The 16618-nt window shown below is 47.6% G+C and overlaps 1 protein-coding gene across 2 annotated transcripts in view; it reads right to left on the reverse strand.

Annotated features, from left to right (window-relative positions):
• Nucleotides 1-16618, reverse strand: part of pcsk7 (proprotein convertase subtilisin/kexin type 7) — a 234248-nt gene that overhangs the window by 173928 nt on the left and 43702 nt on the right. For both annotated transcript variants that reach the window (XM_080214647.1, XM_080214648.1), the window contains exons 5-6: nucleotides 13791-13881; nucleotides 9748-9802 (exon numbers count right to left, since the gene is read on the reverse strand). In XM_080214647.1, coding sequence (XP_080070773.1) covers nucleotides 9748-9802; nucleotides 13791-13881 — 146 coding nt within the window. The remainder of the gene's footprint in view (nucleotides 1-9747; nucleotides 9803-13790; nucleotides 13882-16618) is intronic.

The following is a 16618-nucleotide window of genomic DNA, read 5'->3' on the forward strand; positions in this document are numbered from 1 at the left end:
TTAAATTTGCTATCCCTTATCCTAAGACTATGACCTCTCTTCTAGAATGCCCCACTAGAGGAAGCATCTGCTCCACATCTACTTTCTCCAGACCTTTTATCATCTTGTATACCTCAATTTGATCTTCACTCATTCTTCTAAATTCCAGGGAGTATCGGCCTAAACTGTTCATCTCTCTTCACTAGACAAACCCCTCATCTCTGGAATCAATCTAGTGAACCTCCTCTGAACTGCCTCCAATGCTGCTACATCTTTCCTCAAATGAGGGGACCAAAACTGTGCACAATACTCCAAGGTGCAGCCTCACCAATGCCTTGTATAGTTGTAACAATACTTCCTTACCTTTATATTCTATTCCTTTAGCTATAGATGCCAACATAAAGAATACTTTTTTTTAAAAACTCAAACTTCTGATACTTTTGCAGAGGGAACACTGCTGAGAGTCAGATTTGTTCAGCACCTTGCTAACTTTTAGCTTTTTTTTGAAAAGAAAGAAACTACATCGAGGGCACTTTTCCAATGGAAACACGTCCAAATTCCTCACCCTTAATCTCTGCAGTACCGAAGGCAGCCATTCAGCCCACTTGTATGCCAATGACAATCCCACTCAGGCTCTTTCTCATAACCCCATGCATTTACCCTAATAATTTACCTTGATAATTCCCCTGACACTAAAAGGAGCAATTCAGCATGGCCAACCCACCTAACCAGCACATCTTTGGAGTGTGGGAGGAAATCAGAGCACCCAGAGGAAACCCACACAGGCATGGGGAGAACATGCAAACTACCCAAGGACAGTGACCAGAGGCCAGAATCGAACCTGGGTTCCTGGTGCTGTGAGGCAGCAGTGCTAATCACTGTGCCACTTTCCACAAAGACTTGCCTCTCTTTCCAATCAAGGGAGGACAGTCAAGCTTGAAGCAGAAGAAAATAAATGAAAAATAAAAACAATTCTTCACACCCTGTTAATGTTGCCTGAATTATTCCCACGTTACAATCTGGAAAGCCAAATGGCGAAAGATAATGCTGGAGCCGATCTCTACTCAGTGATATTTATTTACGGAGTGAAGCATCGCAAGCATACACCTCCAAACTCACCCACACCAGTTTCAATAAGCATCTTTTTATCTGTGTTCACTTGAAGCCACAGTGAATGGCCTCCACCTGCACACAGTTTAACAATGTCAGTAAACAGGAAGGTCCACCACCACCGCTGGTTGTAATGAGTAGCTACATATTTTCCCCTCAGTAAAACAGTGTCAGCAGAATGGAGGGAGTCTAGGGTGTGGCTACAGTCAACTGAGGCACCAGTGGTTAGCACTGCTACCTCACAGTGCCAGGGACCCAGGTTCAATTCCCCTTAAACTGTTAAAAGGGTAATACGAAAGTAAAATACTGCAGATTCAGGAAGTTGGGAATAAAACCAGAAAACACTGTAAATATTCAACAGGTCTGGTAGCATCTGTTCAGGCTCTGTTTCTCTCACCACAGATACTGCCTGAGGGTGGCACAGCAGTTAACATTGCTGCCTCACAGTGCTAAGGACCTGGGTTCGATACCTGGCTTGGGTCACTGTCTGTGTGGAGTTTGCTGTTCTCCCTGTGCTCCGGTTTCCTCCCACAGTCCAAAAGACCTGCTAGTTTGGTGCATTGGCCACACCAAATTCTCCCTCAGTGAACCCGAACAGGTGCTGGACTGTGGCAACCAGGGGATTTTCACAGTAACTTCATTGCAGTGTTAATGTAAACCTACTTGTGACACTAATATCTAAAACATTAAAGGGACCACTGCACCCAGTGACTGAGGCACCCATTGATTGATTATCAGGCTGGTACGAGCCGGGAAAGATGGCTGGGACAGGACTGGATCCAACTGAAAGCTGCAGTATGGAACGCCGTTTAACAATCTCATGGTCTCCCCAAAGGGAGCTGCTGGGGCAGCAGTAATATCACCGCATTAGTAATCCAGAGGCCCAGGTGAATGTTCTGCTGACATGGGTTCAAATCCAAACACGGCAGATTTATTCCACGAATAAATCTGGAATTAAAAGCTAGGGACCTGGGTTCGATCCCTGGCTTGGGTCACTGTCTGTGTGGAGTTTGCACATTCTCTCTGCGTGGGTTTCCTCTGGGTGCTCCAGTTTCCTCCCACAGTCCAAAGATGTGCGGGTTACATGGATTGGCCACGAAAAATTGACCCTTAGCATCAGGGGAACTAACTAGTGTAAATGTGTGTGGTTATGGGGACAGGGCCTCCGTGGGATTGTGGTCGGTGCAGACTTGATGAGCCGAATGTCCTCCTTCTGCACCACTGACTGTTGTAAAAACCCATCTGGTTCACTAATGTCCTTCAGGGAAGGAAATCTGCCCTCCTTACCCAGTCTGGCCTACATGTGACTCCAGAGCCACAGCAATGGGTGACTCTTAACTGCCCTCTGAAATGGTTGAGCAAGCCACTCAACTGTAGGGCAACTAGGGTTGGGCAACAAATGTTGGCTCACATCCCATGAAAGGATTCGAACGATGCCCCAGATTCCTGTGAATGGGTAAGTAAATAAGGTGCAGGGAAGTACAGCAGCTTAGTCCACAGGGTTAAAAGATATCTCTAAAAGGTTAATAGGAAAGGAGTGGTCAATTTTAATTTAGCCATCCCTGGGGTAAACAACACCTTCATAAAGGAGGCGTCTTACACGAGGTTCACTGCCCCCGTTCCACAAAGTTAAGAAGATAGAAACCAGGAGAGAAACAGGGCTTTAGCTACCCCCCCCATTTGGGAAACAGATCCTGACGAGTACACCAAGCCCCTGTCAAAACACAAGTACGCAAAGCCCTGTCAAAGCAGTGCGCTATCTGCCCACACAGGATGACATATGAGGGCAGCAGCAGTGCAATCAGACCTACATCTGGGTCACCCATCGGGGGATTTTTGAAGGCAAAGTTTCTAGAACGCTTAAAAAGAAATTCAAGTGGAGGAAAAGGCTGCAGTGGACAGAAGGAACATGTAACATGTCAGAAGACATTTCAACATGATCTAACTCAACGTTAAGACATTTAAATCGACGTAAGCCTGTTTCCATGGGCTTTATGCACCACCTAGAGGTGGACTATGAAGCTGACAGACCATTTCCAGCATTGTAAAAGTTTATTTCAATACAAATAGTTAGGAGGTTTAGGAGGGATGTGAGGAACAGCATTTTTACCCAGCGGGAGGTGACGGTCTGGAAAAGTTTAAAGTTCTAAAGTTTATTTGTCAGTGTCGCGAGTCGGCTTACATTAACACTGCAATGAAGTTACTGTGAGAATCCCCGAGTCTCCACACTCCAGCCCCCGTTCAGGTACGGAGGGAGAATTTAGCACGGCCTAACCAGCACATCTTTGACTGTGGGAGGAAACCGGAGGAGACAAGGGGAGGATGTGGCGACTCCGCACAGATAGCGACCCAAGTCGGGTCACACCCTGACACCAACTTAATTTTCAGGGGACAGAGACTCGAGCCCAGTTGGGAATTGGAATATTCCAGCAATACTCACTGCCTTAATCCGTGATTACCCAATAGAGTGAGGCTCTGAGGGAGCTGCCGGGGCCTGTGGGGCAAGCCATCAAGCAGTTAAACCCAGGGACAAACAAGCAGAAAATTAAAATAATAGAAATCGAATCCCTACTGTACCATTCAGCCCATCGAGTCTGCACTGACTCAGCATCTTACCCAGCCCCACACACCTCTGTCTGCTCCTGTAACCTCTAATCCATCTAAGCTGCACAACCTGGGACACTAAGGGCCAATTCAACAAGACCAATCCACCCAACTTGCACATCTTTAGAACACAATGATTTTCATATTGCAGATCATGTAATTACAAGAATCTTAAATGAATAAACATCATGTACTTAAATATATTTTTCCCCATCCTGTGGGAATAGATGTGAGCTGAGCTACAGTTCCATTGGTTGTGATCGCCCTTAGTAAATCGCCCAAGTGGTGGCTGGTACAATCTGAGCGTGCACGGGGTGATCTACATGGGGGACAATACAGAAATGGTGAATCTTTTACTCCCCTGTCTCCAGAAGGGGGAAGGGTAAGCGTGGTAGGGGAAAGTGGGGGGGAAGGGGAGCGTGTAGACAGAAGAGGTAGAGGATCACTGGCCAGCGATCAATATTTGAACTCCGAGAAAAAAAACCATGTTTGACTAATTTATCGGACTTCTTTGAGGAAGTAAGAAAGTTGAGGGGAACCTGTGGATGTGGCGCACTTGGATTTCCAGAAGGCAAGGAAAGGTGATGGCCTAGTGGTATTATCACTAAACTATTGATCCAAAAAACTCAGCTAAATGTTCTGGAAGACTCAGGTCCGAGTCCTGTCACGGCAGATGATGAAATTTGAATTCAATAAAAAAAATCTGGAATTAAGAATCTACTGATGACCATGAAACCATTGTCGATTGTCAGAAAAACCCATCTGTTTCACTAATGTCCCCTTAAGGCAGGAAATCTGTCGTCCTTACCTGGTCTGGCCTACATGTGACTCCGGAGCTACAACAATGTGGTTGGCTCTCATCTGGCCTGGGGCAATAAGTGCTAGCCAGCCAGCGATGCCCATGTCCCAGGATGCAGCCGGGGGGGACAAATGAGTGTTTGTCAGGTTGGCAAGATGTGACGAGTGGAATGTCACCCGTATCAGCGCCTTAGCCTCGAGTGGTTACAATTTATGTCAATGACTTGGGTGAAGGGATCAAAGGTATGATCGCTAAGTTGCTGATGACATAAAGAGAAATGGGAAGAGTCCGCAAAGGGATCTGGGTAGGTTAAGTGATTGGGTGAAATTTTGGCAGATGCTGTATAATGTGAGGAAGTGGGTGTGTACAATTTTGGACTCTGCGTTTCAGAAATGATATAAATGCATCACTCCACAGAGGCACAGTGGTTCTTGGCCACCAACTGATCTGCCACAATTTTATTAAATGACAGAGAAGGTGTATGGAGCCAGTTGGTCGATACTGTTGCTCCTAATCCATGGCAGCAATCTTCCCCATCCCCATCCCATTGCGTGGCAGCATCATTGATCACCATGTATTTAGCACAGTCATTCTAGTGGAAACTGCCATTCAGCCCCTCAAGCACATTCCTCCATCCTATTCAACCATGGCCGGTCTGTCAAGAGAAATCTCTCAATCCTGTCTCAAAGGTTTTAATTGTGCGTGTGTTACACCTCACTCAGGAAGTCTAGTGTTGCTGTGGTAACATGTGCTTTTTACATGCATGTTGGAGTCTGGAGTTCTGGATACAGTCTCATTTTCTTCCCATCACATTGCTGTCCAGGAATCTCTTACTGCCCATCGCTGGGGCGTGTTGACAGGATTTGCAGGTTGACACTTAATCTGTTTGGTTGCGTTGTAGGCACACCTTCCTCAAATCCTAGAGTGGGACCTGAACCCAGAGCTCACAGACAGAGATACTCCCCACTGTGCCACAAGATCTCCCCCACCCCCAACCGTACCAGCACGCGCAGTGGCATTCCAGTAACCCATTCAAAGCCTGCTTTAATCATTTGATATTCAAATCCCACAACTCCCACGAAGAAAGTATTCCGATTGGTCTTTCTCGATCACCTCCTCACTTGTTAAACTATCGGACAGGTAATCCAGATGCCTGGATTTACTGATGTGAATACATGAGTTCAAATCCTCGCAGCGCGGTGAACTATTACGTACTTTATACAGCAGCGTGGTGGCACAGACGACAGCACTACTGCCTCATAGCATTAGGGACCCCGTCACTGTCCGTGTGGATTTTGCACATTCTCCCCGTGTCTGCGTGGGTTTCCTCCAGTTTTCTCCCACAGTCCAAAAGATGTGCTGGTTATGCTAAATTCTCCCTCAGTGTACCCGAACAGGGGCTGGAATGTGGCAACTAGGGGATTTTCACAGTAACTTCACTGCAGTGTTAATGCAGGGCTACGTGACACCACAAAAAAAAAATAAATGTTCAAAGTTCCTGCTTATAAACCCTTGTGGAGCCATTTCATGTGGATCTCCCTGGGATCTGTTCACACTAGGGTGTGATTATAATCTTCTGTCAACTGCACGAGGTCTAAAGGCGTATTTAACGCATCCTGGTGTGTGAGGGGCATTAGGGGTGAATAAAGGTAGGATAAGATCTATGCAGGCACCTCCATGCCTGTTTGCCAATTTCCAATGGAGGGAAAAGGATATCACCTCGGCCAGCTGATCCATCGCTGTTTGAGTGAATGGATTTACATCAGATTTACCTCCCCAGCCCTATTTCAGCCCAACTTAGATTAGGATCCAGATTTAAATACCTCACACCTAACCGCAGAACTTCGAGCTTCCTGCATGGGGCACGTCACTCTGGATCGTTCGATAACAGAGGAATGTGACGACATTGTTACAGCGTCTCAATTGAACTAAAAGAAGCCATTGTGCCTCTCACTCAGGCAGGTTTACCCAAAATTCCCCTGGCCGTTCTCCCAACTTCTACTCCCCACAAACTTGGTATCATCCAAAAGTGCTGCTCGTGTCCGAACCCACAACAAGCTCCGTTCATATAAAATAGAGGCGGCACAGGGGTCAGCACAGCGCCAGGGGCCTGAGTTCGATTCCCAGCTTGGGTCAATGTCTGCGGGGAATTTGCACATTCTCCCCATGTCTGCATGGGTTTCCTCCGGGTGCTCTGGTTTCCTCCCACAGTACAGAAATGTGCGGGTTAGGCTGATTGGCCATGCTAAAATTGTCCCCTTAGTGTGCGAGGGGGATTTGCAGGGTAAATACATGGGGTTATGGGGATAGGGCTTGGGTGGGATTGTGGTCAGTGAAGACGCGATGGGCTGAATGGCCTCTCCTGCACTGTAGGATTCTATGATTCTTGGAGCAGAAGTAGGCCCTTCAGCCCGCTCCATCATCCAATGTTTGTTTTTTTAGTGCATCTTCACACGCACACTGTTTTTCATCCTTTTGGAGGCTAGTTACCAGCAGTGTACCACAGGGGTCAGTGCTGGGACCTCTGCCATTTGTGATTTTTATCAATGGCTTGGGAGAGGGGGCTGGAGGGTGGGTTAGTAAATTTGCTGATGACACCAAGATTGGTGGAGTAGTGGATGAGGTGGAGGGCTCTTGCCGGCTGCAAAGAGACATTGATAGGATGCAGAGCTGGGCCGAAAAGTGGCAGGTGGAGTTTAACCCTGATAAATGTGTGCATTCTCCCGGTGTCTGCATGGGTTTCCTCCAGCTTCCTCCCATAGTCTGAAAGACGTGCTGGTCAGGTGCATTGTCCATGCTAAACTCTCCCCCATTGTACCTGCACAGGCACCAGAGTGTGGCAACTGGGGGATTTTCACAGTAACTTCATTGCAGTGTTAATGTAAGCCTACTTGTGGCACTAATAAATTTTTAAAAGGCTTCACAAAAACACCTTGGGAGTTTGTGGTCTGGGCCCTTACATTATATTATTGTGGAACACTCCCGTGACGCACCTTGGAATGTTTTAAATATAATAAATAGGTGTTGCATAAATTTAAATTGTTTGAGGGGAACTCTGTCTGTTTATCAGACGCAGCACTGCCTCCCTCCTCCCTGCATTCTCATCGCAATAGATGGCTGTTTCTTACTTGCTTAAAGTTTTTTTTAAAAAGAGTAAAGTTTATTTATTAGTCACAAGTAGGCTCACATTGACAATGCAATTAAGTTTCTGAATGTCACCACACTCCAGCGCCTGTTCGGGTACACGGAGGGAGAATTTAGCACGGTCAATGCACCCCAACCAGCACGTCTTTCAGACTGTGGGAAGAAACCGGAGCACCCGGAGGAAACCCACGCAGACACGGAGAACGTGCAGACTCTGTACAGTGAACGGAGCCGGGAATTGAGCCCAGGTCCCTGGCACTGAGAGGCAGCAGCGCTGAGCACTGTGCCGCCCAAACTGTCACACAACTTATCACCACAATCATATTCTGGTTAGTGAAACCAAACCAGGTGATATCCCTTTAAATTCCAAAATCTATTTCACTTTGTAGAGTTTTTTTTTTGGTAATCATTTACTATATTTCCGTTTGGCAGCAAGAGATTGCTAACGGCGTGGATGTGATCAACAAAGTCCAGCGAAGCTTGTGGTGCAGTAACACAAATACCAACACCACTGCTTTTATACAAAAGGAATTCAGACTGGGTTCAGTTCCCGGCTCTGTTCACTGTCTGTTTTATCCTTCCTCCTCGCAGCCCACACCCAAAGGCTGGCTCTGTAAATTTATATGGTGTTGTTAGGGGGCTGCCACTGATATTTTTCTTGTTGTAGTTAAAGCTTGTAGCTTGTGTGATTATTAACCCTTTCATGTGGAATTTAGCAACTTACCGAGAACAGGGATCTGGGCTTGAATTCTCCGGACTCTCTGCGCCCACTGCTGCTGTCAGCGAGAATGGAGAACTCGGCACTCCGTTCGCAGCAGCGGGACTGGGGAATCCCAGCCGCGGGTGAGGTCGGAGAATTCCGGCCTGAAGGCTTGCACCGTCAAGACTCAAAATCACCATCTCAACAACAACAACAACAACAACAACTGCGTGCATTTATATAGCGCCTTTAACACGTCTTCCACGGAGATTTTACAGTTGTATTATCAAATTAAATCCCACACATAATTCCCGCTCCTTCCCCAAATCTCTAGCTCAATATCCCCATTCACTTGAATACCTGGGCTTTTAAAACCCAGGGTTTGTATCACCCACTCCGCAATTTCATAATGCGCCAGGCCGGATGGTCCCTGGCATCGCAGGGGGAAGATCGGTCATCACCGGACTCGAGCAATGGGCTCAGCGAGATTGAGTCAAAGATCTTTTCTCATTGTGCCCACACGGACAAAGAAAAAAAAAATCAACTCTTGTTGAATAAAAGCGCCTCCAGAGTCCGTACATAGTACCTGAAGATGTGGCCAATAATGTCCCAATTGTCCAAAGGTCGTCAATGTCAAAGATCACTCAGAACCCCAGAATATCACAGTCACATCTGTCCACAGACACCACAGGCTCCAGTCAGAGACCCATACTGCAATTAGTAGGGCTGTTTTTCTCAAGAAGGGCTACCAACCCGGCACGGTGGCACAGTGGGTTAGCACTGCTGCCTCACAGCACCAGGGACCCGGGTTCAATTCCAGGTCTGGATCACTATCTGTGTGGAGTTTGCACATTCTCCCCATGTCTGCATGGGTTTCCTCCCACAACCACAAGATGTGTGGGTTAAATGGATTGACCATGCTAGGTTGGCCATTAGCGTCAGGGGGATGAGCTAGGGTAAATGCACGAGGTTATGGGGACAGGGCCTGGGTAGGATTGTGGTTGGTGCAGGCTCGATGGGCAGACTGGCCTCCTTCGGCACCGTACGGATTCTAAGATCATTCTATAAACCCCCCAGGATTGGCCTGGAGTCTGCAGAATGTAAAAAGGTTAATCTCCAAGAGTCTGGTGTGAGTGAAACCAGAAGAAAAATCAGGGACATTACAAAAAATGTTTTGCTCCACATTTTTTAAACACTTTTACTGGCTATAAATTAATAAGATGTGGAGATATTTGCTTTGGCAGCTGGAAGCTCGGCACTGTGCAATAAAACCTCCAGGGTTCTGTTGAGGCAGAGCTGGTAAACAGGAGGAAAGCGATTCTCCATTTTTGTCAAATCAATACAATCTAGATTTGCCAGGTCCTGTCTGGTGCTGAGACACAAAAGCCACCCTCCCCCGTCCAATTCTTACCTTCCCAAGTGGGTGAGGGCCATCCACGGTCTTCCCATCATCGTCAGGTCCCCAGCTGCAGGAGAGAAGAGACAGGAGATACATGACAGGCTGACCAAAGAGCAGAGGGGCCTTTGGATAGATGGCCCCCACATTCTGATAGGAACCACCACAGGCAAGGACAGGAGGCAGCAGGTGGACAGGAATGGACTAAAACCAAATGAACTTGCCAAGAAATCTGACCCTTCGCAACCTCCCCGTCAACTGGAAGCGGTGGAGATGGAAATTTCCCTCATGTTCCAACTGGCACAGTGGTTAGCACCGCTGCCTCACTGCACCAGGGACCCAGGTTCAATTCCCGGCTTGGGTCACTGTCTGCGTGTTCTCCCCGTGTCTGAGAGAGTTTCCTCCCACAGTCCGAAAGACGTGCTGGTTAGGTGTATCAACTGTGCTAAATTCTCCCTCATTCTACCCAAACAGGCGTCGGAGTGTGGCGACTAGGGGATTTTCACAGTAACTTCATTGCAGTGTTAATGTCAGTCTACTTGTGACACTGATAAATAAAGAACATAGAAACATAGAACAGTACAGCACAGTACAGGCCCTTCGGCCCTCAATGCCGTGCCGAGCTATGTCCAATCCCAAGATCAAACTATCCCACTCCCTATCATTCTGGTGTGCTCCATGTGCCTATCCAATAAAAGTTCCTAAAGTGTCCGACTCCACTATCACAGCAGGCAGTGCATTCCACACCCCAACCACTCTCTGAGTAAGGAATCTACCTCGGACATCCCTCCTATATCTCCCACCATGAACCTTGTAGTTATGCCCCCTAGTAACAGCTACATCCACCCGAGGAAATAGTTTCTGCACATCCACTCTATCTATCCCCCTCATCATCTTATAAACCTCTATTAAGTCACCTCTCATCCTCCTCCGCTCTAGAGAGAAAAGCCCCAGCTCCCTCAACCTTTCCTCGTAAGACCTACCCTCCAAACCAGGCAGCATCCTGGTAAATCTCCTCCGCACTCTCTCCAAACTTTAACTTTGGTACGTGTGAGGAAACGGATTTTCTGGGAGGAGGAACTGGGCAAATTTATAGAAAGTTTCTTTCAAAATAAACAGCAGAAGCTAGAATCCAACTCAAATGGAGTCAAGGGTGGAGAGGAGGCTTTATTCTCTGTCCAATGCTTGAGCAGAACTCTCTTACTCAAAGTGGAAGTTGTTGAAAATCGGATTTAACTGCAATTTATTCAGACTCTTACTTGGAGAGATGTTTGGAGCAGCTTCCAGCTGAGCTGTAAGATTTATGTGTAAACAAAAGCTCCCAATAGTTCTCCTGTATCTGTGCCAGGTGTGTGTTTAGGCGGACATCGGGTTAAAAACAGAATTGGGGCTGGTTAGAAGGCACTTGTTCCCTCCTCGAACACTAAACACCCTGTCTACACTCAAAACACAAAGACTGACCACTTAGGATTGATATCTGGAGGTGTTCAAAACCCAACATGGCAGCTGGGGCATTTAAATTTAGATAAAATTTGGAATTAGAATCAGTAATGATCGTAAAATTATGGGATTGTCATAAAAACCCAATCTGGTTAACCAATGTCGAGATGGTGGCACAGTGGTTAGCACCGCTGTCTCACAGCGCCAAGGACCTGGGTTCGATTCCCGGCTTGGGTCACTGCGCAGTCTGCACACATTCTCCTTGTGTCCGTGCGTGGGTTTCCTCCGGGTGCTCCAGTTTTCTCCCACAGTCCAAAAATGGTAGTTGGGTGGATTGGCCATGTTAAATTAACAATAGTGTGTGTGTGTTTAACAAGGATAAATACATGGAGTTATGAGGATAGGGCCTAGGTGGAATTGTACTTGGTGCAGGCTCGATGGGCCAAATGGCCTCTCTGCGCTGTAGGGATTCTATGAAATCTGCCGTCCTTACCCAGTCTGGCCTACATGAGATCCAGACTCACGGCAACGTAGCAGACACTGAAATGGGCCAACGCTAGCAAGTCACTCAGTCGGCAGCTCACTGCCACCTCCCAATTGGGCTGTTAGGGATTGGTAATAAAACCCAGTCTTGCCTGGGAATGAACTAATTTAAATTGACCCGTGTCCACTGAGTGAAGAATCCAACAAGCATCAGTGCAGAACGACAAAGAATCATAGAAGCCAGAAGAAGGAGGTGGCCATTCAGCCCTTTGAGTCTGCTGCACCATTCATTATGGTCATGGCGGATCATCAAATTCAATATCCTGATCCCACCTTTGCCCCATGTCCCTTGATCCATTTAGCCCCAATATCTAATTCCTTCTTGAAATCACACAGTCTTGGCCTCAGTTACTTTCTCTGGTAGTGAATTCCACAGATTCACCACTCTCTGGGTGAAGAAATTTCTCCCAACCTCAGTCCTGAGAAGGTTTACCCCTTATCCTCAAGCTATGAACCCTAGATCCGGACTCCCCCCTCCTCCCCTGCCATCGGGAACAGTCTGTTAACATTCCCCCCAGGCAGGTCTCCTTTGGACTGGCGGCCATTTGGTTCGAGTCCAAGAAGATTGTCAGAACAAGTTTTCGAGAGATTAATTACAAGGAAGGAACTGGCCCTTCTCCAGATCGAACATGTGTTGGCGACAAGCTCCAGTGAAATGCTTCAACATGGAACGTCCACGCAGATTGCAAATGTCGCAATGTTGGCATGACTGACGTCTACTACGGAGGACCTCAAGACTGAGAGGCTTTGTTCAAAAATGTTGTTTTGCACGGAATACAAAAGGAGATTTTGCATCATCTGGTGCAGCTGCCAAGCTTTACTGGTCGCCAGAAGACCTCACATATGTTAAACACGCAAACTTTGCTTACATCTCAGGAGGTGCAAATGCAAATGGATCTTGGCATCGGGCTTTAGGGCCGGTCTACAAGTGAGGCAACAATGCTAGGGACGTTTAAACCTCCAACTCCACAAAAATTCAGCCAGGGTGGACAAGCAAATAGAAAATTTGTCTGACGGGACCCTGTTGGCACCAAGTAGGCCACAGGATGCCGTGTAGACACTTGCAATCAGACCAACCAACGTTCAAACGTGAGATTTTCTACCGCCCTCCCCAAAATATTTGGTCAGATTCAGGGGAAATTTAGGGACTGTTGAAAGGTGCGAGGGATGAGTGAAACCTCAATTTCCAGGGGCTGTTACGTGCCTCAGAGACGAGGGGCAGAATCTTCCGGCCACACTCGCTCCAAGATTGGAAAATCCCGCCCCCAGGTCAGAGGGCCTTTACACAGTCCTGTCCCGCCCGTGACAATTCCAGTGGTGGGTGGGAGTGGAATGGGGTCCAATGCCCTTGACCTCCCTTCCAACTATTGATAGGACTGCAATTGGCCACTGCAGACACAGTTTGCGTGATTGGACAATAGGCATCCAATAGGAGAAAGGGAGGTCATGCTGAATGACATACTCGATGGAGTTTAGAAGGATTGGGGGGGGGGAAATCTCATTGAAACTTACAGAATACTGTAAGGCCTGGATAGACCGGACATGGGGAAGATGTTTCCGTCAGTGGGAGAGACTAGGATCCGAGAGCACTGCCTCAGGTTAAAGACCCTTTAGAACAGAGATGAGGGGGAATTTCTTCAGCCAGGGGGTGGTGAGTCTGTGGAACTCACTACACAGAGAGCTGTGGAGGGCAGGTCATTGAGGGACTTTAAGACAGAGATAGGTAGGTTCTTAATGGGTATGGGGATCAAAGGTTACAGGGAAAAGGCAAGAAACTGGGGTTGAGAAACTTATCAGCCATGATGGAATCGCAGAGCAGACTCGATGGCCCAGGTGTATTACAGACCCCCCCCCCCCGGGCCCAGGTGTATTACAGCTCACCGCCCCCCCCCCCCACCCTGGGCCCAGGTGTATTACAGACCCCCCTGGGCCCAGGTGAATTACAGCTCACCGCCGCACCCCCCCCCCCACCCTGGGCCCAGGTGTATTACAGTACCCTCCCCCCCTCGGGCCCAGGTGTATTATAGTACCCTCCCCCCCCCTCCCCGGGTATTTACCTGCTGTGGGAGCCTCACCTGCAGCTGTAAATGTCGTTGATTTGGAAATGCTTGTTGAAAGCAATCGCCTCCATGCTGTCAGTCAGGGGCCCGTCCAGCACTCGGATACCTGCTCAGGGCGGGAGAGAGGGGATACGGTCAGTGCCGTGGGGTGGAGGGTAAGACCCAGGCAGCGGCAGGTGGTCAGAAAACAAAGAGAAATTCAAACCTTTTTCCGCTGAAGTGAAACATCATCCTGCATTCTCCTATCAACCTTCCGCTAGTCCTAGGCTGGCTCCCTTGCTCTGAGTGAGTTCCTGGGGGTTACTGTCCCTGGGTTACACTGTCTGTAACCCCCACAACTTGCCTAGACTTGCAAAATCTCACTAACCGTCCTGTCTGGAGACAACACACATCTCTTTAACCTGCGCTTAACCCTCTCTCCACTCACGTTGTCTGTACCTTTAAGACTTGATTACCTGTAAAGACTCGCATTCCAACCATTATTTTGTAAATTGAGTTTGTGTCTTTATATGCCCTGTTTGTGAATAGAACTCCCACTCACCTGATGAAGGGGCAGCGCTCTGAAAGCTGGTGGCTTTTGCTACCAAATAGACCTGTTGGACTTTAACCTTGGATTGTCAGACTTCTTGCTGTGTTTACCCCAGTCCAACGCCGGCATCTCCACATCATGAGTTCCTGGGAGCCAGGTGGGTGCAGCGCCAACCAGTGCCCAAGACGAGAGGTCACACGACACCAAGTTAAAGTCCAACAAGTTTATTTGAAATCACAAGCTTTCTGAGCGCCGCTCCATCATCAGGTGAGGCAGAGAGAGGCACGCAGGCACAGAATGTAGGGGCTGAGTGGCGACAGCTCGATACTAAGAGATAACCAAGAGGGTCAAAGGATAAGCACAGACAGTGTTGTGCAGTATGGGCCGACTGCATAACAAGTCCTTACAGTAATCACGAGCGCTAATAGACAAATGCATGCAGTTAAGTATAATCAGTACGTGCAAAAGGTTGTATAACAAGTGAAGGGGTGACCTGAGAACCGATGATTTAAGGCAGAGAGATGGTTACAAATAATTCCCTCGACTAATTTCACATCGTAAATCTCGCTGATGTGACCTCACGCTGGTGAGGTATAAATATCGATTTGGCGGTGGGGGGGGGTGGGGGGGGAATCATTTGGCCAGGTGGGGGAGTGGGGAGAGCTGCGTAATGATATTTAAAAGTTACCCAATCCAATGAAATGAGGTTCTCTCCCCTTTGTGGACATTGACCTCGTGACTTCACCGGCGCGGGGCTTTGGAGATCAGGAAACGCGGTTTTTCCGGAGAGAGTCACTCTTCCCGATTCTCTCCGGATTTTCCGCCCGCATCAGCGCTCTCTCTGACAGTGAGGAGGGGGCTGAATAATCAAACCTAAAGCCATGGGAAAGTGTGACCAACAGCAGCCAAGTCAGTTTGCTGCCCTCTGCAGGTTTTGCAGTAAATAGCACCACCTGCTGGTTAATGGATACATTGTCATTGAGAAATTGTCACCATAAATGTGTTATTGCAGAGTTCGTAGAATCCCTACAGTGTAGAAGGAGGCCATTCGACCCATCAAATCCATACCAGCATCAATTCCACCCAGGCCCTATCCCCATAACTCCAAATATTTACGCTGCTATTCCTTCTAAACTACTAGCATGCACCAAAGTGAAGTTTTAAAGTTTATTTATTTGTCACAAGTAGCCTCACTTTAACACTGCAATGAAATTGTGAAAAATCCCCTAGTTGCCACACTCTGGCACCTGTTTGGGTACAATAAGGGAGAACTTAGCATCGCCAATATATCTAACCAGCATGTTTTCCAGACTGTGGGAGGAAACCAGAGCACCCAGAGGAAACCCATGCAGGCACTGGGAGAATGTGCAAACTCCACACATACAGTCACCCAAGCCGGGAATCGAACCCGGGTCCTTGGCGCTGCAAGGCAGCAATGCTAACCACTGCGCTGCCCCATCCCAGGGCACTAAGGGGCAATTTAGCATGGCCAGTGCACCTAATCCGCACATCTTCCAGTTGCTAAACACAAACACAACTAATGCCAGCCGGAGAGAGATTCCTTCCTGTGTGTGTGCCTGAGTTTCAAATTCTAACCCACTGCTCTCTCAAAATGGCTTTCTGACTCAATCACTCCGAGGCAAAACATTCCAATTTCCAACAAGACTTCCCCCAACACCCTGAGTATTACTTTTTTTAATTTAAAATGTATTTACTTGATAAAGTAAAAAGAGCTATAAAAGAAACTATATGTTGTCATTTTCACAAGAAATTTCGTGAGGGGTTTAAGCACATTTACATTAAAATAACAAAAAAAAAACCCAATAGGATTTTATTTTTAATCAATTGTTGCGGGCTGGTATTTGTTGATCTATACTTTTCCAAGTGACAAATAACTTTGTCATGCTGGAAGATATCTTAGAAAATTCAGATAGGAAACTAATTGATTGTACACAGTTGGAGGACGCGGCATTATTCATTTATGGGACATGGGCTTCCCTGGTTAGGGCAGTATCTATTGCCCTTCCCTAATTTCCCCTCAAGAAGGTGACTGTGAGCTGCCTTCTTGAATCACTGCAGTCCCTGAGGTGTAGATACACCCATGGTGCTGTCAGGGAGGGAGCTCCTGGATTTTGACCCAGCAACAGTGAAGGAAATGGCCAATATATTTCCCAGTCAGGATGGAGTGAGTGACTTGGAGGGGACCTTGCAGGTGGTGGTGTATTTGCTGCCCTTGTCCTTTCCGCGTTTGGAAGTTGCTGCAGAAGGAACGAGAGAGGGTGACTGATTGTGAACAATACTTGTGGAAGGGAAA

This window comes from Carcharhinus amblyrhynchos, chromosome 29 (assembly GCF_965287045.1).
Source record: "Carcharhinus amblyrhynchos chromosome 29, sCarAmb.v2.hapA, whole genome shotgun sequence".
In the NCBI taxonomy this organism is placed as follows: domain Eukaryota; kingdom Metazoa; phylum Chordata; class Chondrichthyes; order Carcharhiniformes; family Carcharhinidae; genus Carcharhinus; species Carcharhinus amblyrhynchos.